The sequence below is a fragment of the Argentina anserina genome, chromosome 3 (genome assembly GCF_933775445.1).
Source record: "Argentina anserina chromosome 3, drPotAnse1.1, whole genome shotgun sequence".
Taxonomy (NCBI): Eukaryota; Viridiplantae; Streptophyta; class Magnoliopsida; order Rosales; family Rosaceae; genus Argentina; species Argentina anserina.
Window position 1 is genome coordinate 12,995,001 of NC_065874.1, and position 5,866 is coordinate 13,000,866.

The window sequence follows — 5,866 nt, forward strand, 5'->3', positions numbered from 1 at the left end:
AAATCCGTTACCTGCTTGTGAAAATATATTACAATTTGAACTGTGAATGACACTGTCGATTGTTTTCTTTTCTTATTGACTTATTTTTGTTCAATCTTGGGTTCCTCTCTTGTTATTGTTTCAACCACTTAATATCATAACTTTTTGCCTGTAATCAGACAGAAATTCGACTAGCCATGTCTTGATAAATTTTCTAAATTAGGCTAATCCTTCTCGATTTCTCTTTTAAACTGTATTTTCTTTTGATCTTCTACCACTCTTTCTTTTTTTGCTTATGTATTTTGATGAAAGGTAGGGCTCAGTTGTGAAATGTAGTGCTAAATCCAGCAGAAATTTCACCTCTGTCAATTTTTAATGCTAAATCGAGGCAGAAATTACCCAAAGTTATTAATATTATAATATCATTTTCATTGCATGACCTATTCTTTGATTGAGCCCTTTTAACTTCTGTCTAAAAGGTAAACCTATCCAGTAGGTATAGTTATACTTTCCCAACCCACATAAGACTATAATGTGTCCCCTAGAAGTTCAAGAAAAAAGGGTTCTTTTAAGTTCAGAATCTGTTTGATTTTGCCCTCCTTCAAGTGGTGTCTCCTTTGTTAACCGATATGTCAGTAGAACCAAAGCAAGTCCAGTGGCTTTGATCTTGAGTTGTCATTTTGAATGAAAATGGATTTCCAGTGGGTTTGACAAGATTGTTAACCCTGGGTTATGAAATTTCAAGATTCCAGCATTAAAAGTTGTACCAAGGCTAAACCTACATACTATCTAAATCTGGTTTCTTGTATATCTTTTTTTTTTTCACTCAACCCAATTTGTTTTTTTTTTCTTTTGAGAAAGAATCCAAAGATATGTTAAGACTTGGGACTGTGAAATTGATCTGGATAATTTGTCAGAACATAATCCTCTTCGCATTATTAGCCAATCATTGCTGATTGTGTAACTGTACATCTATAGTGTTTTAGCTGTAGGATCAGTTTTGATTGTGTATCATTTATATTCATTTGCCTTGTAACCAGTCTATATATTGTATACTGTAAAGAACAATATTCAATCAATGAAACCCATTCTTTGCATAGTCATTATACTGGTAGACTTTGCCTTTTTTAACTACATTTGTAAGCTAAAATCCCACATGCACATCTGAAGCTCTGACAACTGAAAGTGGATTATATTCTTAACCAGGACGTGCATTCAGATTTAGCAGAGTTACAAAAGCGTGTGCTTCAGGCCGAGGCAACTCTGGTGCAAAAGGAAGAGGAAAATGCTGATCTGCAGGAGCAACTGCACCAGTTTGAAACAAGATGGTCAGAATACGAAGCAAAGATGAAATCAATGCAAGATATCTGGCAAAAGCAGATGTCCTCTTTGCAAGTGAGTTTTCTTGTTCTACTTTGTTGTCAACTTTGGAATCTCTGCAATAACAACCTTATACTTAATCAAAAGGAACCTTCATTTTTTGTACCAATAAAAAGAAAAGGAACCTTAATTTATGCCGAAATTTGGGACAATGTTTCAAATTGTGTGGTTTCTGCAATTCATCCAATCAATCTGTTAAAGTATTCGAGTCTCACTTTGGTGGATGCTACGACAAGTGCATTTCAAGGGAATAAATATAATCATAATTTGTCACCTGATGATAAGCTTCAGTTTTAGAAACAACAACAATATTGATAAGCTGTCCATTGGTTTTTATGCTGCATTTTAAAGAGCATAACTTAAGTGCTAAATTTGAGGTTCATGTTTGCTGAGAAGAGAAACAAACTGCCCGTAGTTATATTGAGTTGAGATTGATGAACTGTTTCAAACGCACTGTAGTTCTATAATCTTGGGCCTCAACATTACACAAACAGAGAAGCACATGCGTGCACATATACTTCACATTCTGTATATTTTTATTCCTTATAAAGTACATGGATGTCTCCTCATGGCTGTTTTTAAAAAATGATTGCACAGGTGAGTCTTGCTGCAGCCAGGAAGAGTCTTACTTCTGACAATACAGCTGCTCAACCTGGAAGAGTAGATGTTTCTTCACCTCGATATGATTCAGAAGATGCCATGTCAATGGGATCTCGGACTCCTGGTGCAAGCACTCCTATCAATGGGGTAGCGCGTGAGACAAACGGCACTTTGAATGCTGTTGGAAATCTGGTGAAGGAATTTGATCAGCGGAGACAAACATTTGATGATGAAGTGAAAGCTCTGATTGAGGTGAAATCTGGGAGTTCTGATGAAGAATTAAAGAAACTTAAACACCGGTTCGAGTCATGGAAGAAAGAGTACAAGGCAAGATTACGGGAGACAAAGACAAGGCTCCATAAACATGGACATAAACACGGACACTCAGACGACGAAAAGAAACGAAGGAAATGGTGGGTTATCTAGGTTTAGATCATCATCATTTTTGCTATGGACCAAGAGCGAGATACTAAGAGGATGACTGGAGAAAGTAAGTCTCTCACTTCTCTCAATACTCTCCCTGTTCATAAACATGGGCATTCAGAAGAGGAAAAAGGTGAAGGAAATGATTGGGGGGATTGATGACGGCAAAACAGTCTGGAATCTAGAATTGATGATCCTCATTGTTGTGCAATGAACCAAAAGGAAGACACTAAGAGGATGACTGGCGAAAGTAGGTCTCTCATTACTCTCTACCTCTCCGTGTTCAAGAGCTGCTCTGTTTATACATATGGTAGTATATATTGGTGAATTGTTGTGTGGATTAGTGTAGGAAGAGACTAGTTTATCAACCAAATTTTTGTGACTTGGTGGAAACATTGAGAAACATGTGCATAGCCAATTAGGACATTATTTAGTGATTTCAGCGTTCAATAGTTAGGTCCTTTGTGTATATTCTGTTATTGTTGTAGTTCAGTTCCGTGTAGATCTTTGTTACTGAAGAGGTGGAAGGAAAATGTTCACATTTCCCTTTATGGAGCATGCCTTCAATGTTTTCTACTTTTTCATATCCAGGTAAATATTGGACAGTAGGGCATATGGTTTTCTAATGTGGTTTTAGAGATTAACCAGTTTCCTCCAATTGGTTCTATGTTTGTGTCTAACTGACTGAATGCATGTAGGTTGGTTTGTGTTTATAGGTCATGGTCGGAGTGTGATTTTCCGGTTTCTAGTCGTGAAATTTACTTTGATTGAAATTTGCCCATTGTTATGTTCAGAAAAGTGTTTGATGTAGGCCTGTAGGATGTTCTGAAAAAATTAGATAAGGCAACTCGTTAACAAGTACATTCACATGAAGGTTTCCATTCCATTACATTCACAAACACAAGATTAGAGGCCAGCCTCAAGCTTGATTTACGATCCAGGCACAAACTTGGTGGCGTAGACCCAAGCATTGTTGGCTACTGGGTTGTCAAGATGGTCCAAGAGGTTCTCTAGGGGACCTTTACCAGTGACAATGGCTTGGACAAAGAAACCGAACATGGAGAACATGGCTAGTCTCCCATTTTTGATCTCCTTCACCTTGAGCTCAGCAAATGTGACAGGGTCGTCAGCAAGGCCAAGTGGGTCGAAGTATTGGCCGCCGGGGTACAGATCATTGCCCTCTCCAACTCCGTCGAGGCCGTTGATTCTAAATCCCTCAACAAGTCCCATGAGAAGGACTTGGAAGCCAAGAACTGCTAGGATGCTCTGAGCATGGACAAGGTTGGGGTTTCCCAAATAGTCAAGACCACCTTCTGTGAAGATTTGTGATCCGGCTTTGAACCAGACTGGCTCCTTGAAGTCCACTCTCACCCATTTCTCAAGAACTTCTGGGGTGATGCAGCCGAATGCTCCAAGCATTGCCCATCGACCGTGGATAACCTAGTAGCAAAATATGACCCAGAGGCTTTTGCTAAGAACCGTGGATTAGATATATATTATTAGTATCCTCTATATGTTTTGCATGTATGCACTAGGGTTTTTGTCAACTAAAAGCACCCATTGATCATGAGAAGAAGAAATATGAGAGTGGATGAAGTACCTCAAGAGCCCTGTTCTTAGCAAAAGCCTCTGGGTCAGCTGACAGCCCTGCGGTGTCCCATCCGTAGTCACCGGGGAATTCTCCGGTGAGGTATGAAGGAGTCTGAGCAGAGAAGGGTCCCAAGTACTTCACTCTGTCTGGTCCGTACCACAACTCATTGCCCTATTCATGTCACCAAACATATACATTAGCCACAGTTGAATGAACATAAACGCAGTCGCGATTTATAGACATGAAATTCAGAGTACATTGGAAAGAAGATACATACCATGGTGTATTTCCCCTGACCCATTGGGACAACATCTCTAAGAGAGTTGGTGCTTGGTCTAAGAAGAGTGCTGGAACTAGCAGCTGCTGCCATAAGCATGGAGGCCATGACTGTCAACCTTTAACTGACAAAATGAGCAAACTTGTTCTAGCTCTGAGGAGTTGGGAATTCAATGAAGCTTGCAAGTGAGTAAAGATTAAGAGGAGCTGTGTGTTTATAATTAAAATGGAAGCTATGCGTGGTCGAGAACGGAGTTGGAAGTAGCATTGGTGGGGCTGTGAGGGTTTGAGTAAACCAATGAGAAGGCTTCAAAGGATCGCACGCAACTCCAACTCATATCTTTCTATCCACATTTTATCTCTGGCATCAGAAATGTGAACTTGACTTGTTGGGGGGAAAATATTCAATGTGTGGCGCACATCGTTGAAGGTTGAACCACTGGTGGCTATGAATGGATTTCTTTGATTTATGGGGCCTAAAATATGTGGCCGTCAGGCCGTGAGAAATATGAGAGCGAAGAGGAAGTTTTTTAGTTTATTCGTCAACAACTACGTTATTTTGATACCAACGATCGGATTTTAATTTGTTAGAACTCTTGATGTAAAATTGTAAACCATCCATAAGCTAGTTAACAGTGAAGAGGTTATCTCCTTATTGACGGGGATGAACATTCTCTACCTCGTTTGTTAATTTTTGTTAATTAGCATGACTCATGATGTACGCATGATATGTACAAATAAGATGATGTTCATGACTTCCGGTGTCACATTCTATTCGTCCCTCATAGCCTTCATATATGATCGTTAACAAAAATGTGTTATGAACATAACATCTATTGTAAGGCTCGAATATTAGTGTAGTGTGATATTAGAGAAAACTAAATTAATATGAGTTTTGTTGATGTTTTTGCAAGAGTTATGTCTAAACTGTAAGAAACTTTGCTAAAATCAAAGATCACACGGACAATTTAGGTTAATAACTAAGGTACGTTGAGTACTAGTGCGAGAATGATGATTATAGGTTTCCTTCACGCAACTAAGGTAGATAAATTTTAAATGATTATTATTATATATCAATCATGCAATTCACGACATTATTCGTTCATACTGGCCTGGACTGTAGATTATCAGTACGTCGACAATGGCATATTGAAGGTGGGGAGGATGAATTGAAGAGAAGAGGTTTTCGTCCGGCAGATGTAACACACCTCTTTTGTTGGTTGTGTAATAAGAGGTGTTATTTCATACGTACGACAATTAAATGATCTGCTTAATTGTAATCTTAAAAAAGATTATTGAACTCTCCTATGATAACAACATTTCTGACTGGCAGTGGCGTAGGCGATCGAGAACCTAATCCATGAACAATTGAAGGCTGTCCACTGCGCTAGTAGCATTAAGAAACTTATATGAATAATTCATCTACTCTACCTTAAAGATGTCCAGACACACACAAGCTAAAAGGATTGAGAAAACTTTTTGGAAATGAATAATTCAATAGGGACAGCCCGAAGAGCAAAGCCCTAAGGCTATGAAACCCAAGCTAACAGGATCAATGTGCATGCCTTAGGTTTCCATGGTCAGCTAGACAGCTAGTGGCTTTTTTTATAGACTCGC

General features: G+C 38.9%; 2 protein-coding genes across 2 annotated transcripts in view; one reads left to right on the forward strand and one right to left on the reverse strand.

Moving 5' to 3' along the window:
* Nucleotides 1-2,933, forward strand: part of LOC126789139 (myosin-2) — a 10,832-nt gene extending 7,899 nt beyond the window's left edge. The window contains exons 22-23 of the mRNA XM_050515216.1: nt 1,186-1,374; nt 1,957-2,933. Coding sequence (XP_050371173.1) covers nt 1,186-1,374; nt 1,957-2,385 — 618 coding nt within the window. The 3' untranslated portion in view covers nt 2,386-2,933. The remainder of the gene's footprint in view (nt 1-1,185; nt 1,375-1,956) is intronic.
* Nucleotides 2,934-3,245: 312 nt separating this feature from the next.
* LOC126789138 (chlorophyll a-b binding protein 3, chloroplastic) lies at nt 3,246-4,422 on the reverse strand. The gene is made up of 3 exons (XM_050515215.1): nt 4,251-4,422; nt 3,983-4,144; nt 3,246-3,822 (listed from the first exon to the last, which is right to left on the reverse strand). Exons 1-3 carry the CDS (start codon nt 4,356-4,358, stop codon nt 3,313-3,315), a joined length of 780 nt encoding a protein of 259 aa, XP_050371172.1. The 5' UTR covers nt 4,359-4,422; the 3' UTR covers nt 3,246-3,312.
* Between the last annotated feature and the right edge of the window lie 1,444 nt (nt 4,423-5,866).

Excerpts from the sequence above, each read along its gene's own strand:
- LOC126789138 (XM_050515215.1), bottom strand. The coding sequence starts at position 4,358 with ATGGCCTCCATGCTTATGGCAGCAGCTGCTAGTTCCAGCACTCTTCTT. Across the intron at positions 4,145-4,250 it reads GTCAGGGGAAATACACCATG|GGCAATGAGTTGTGGTACGG; the intron begins GTATGTATCTTC and ends TGACATGAATAG. Across the intron at positions 3,823-3,982 it reads CTAAGAACAGGGCTCTTGAG|GTTATCCACGGTCGATGGGC; the intron begins GTACTTCATCCA and ends TTTTGCTACTAG.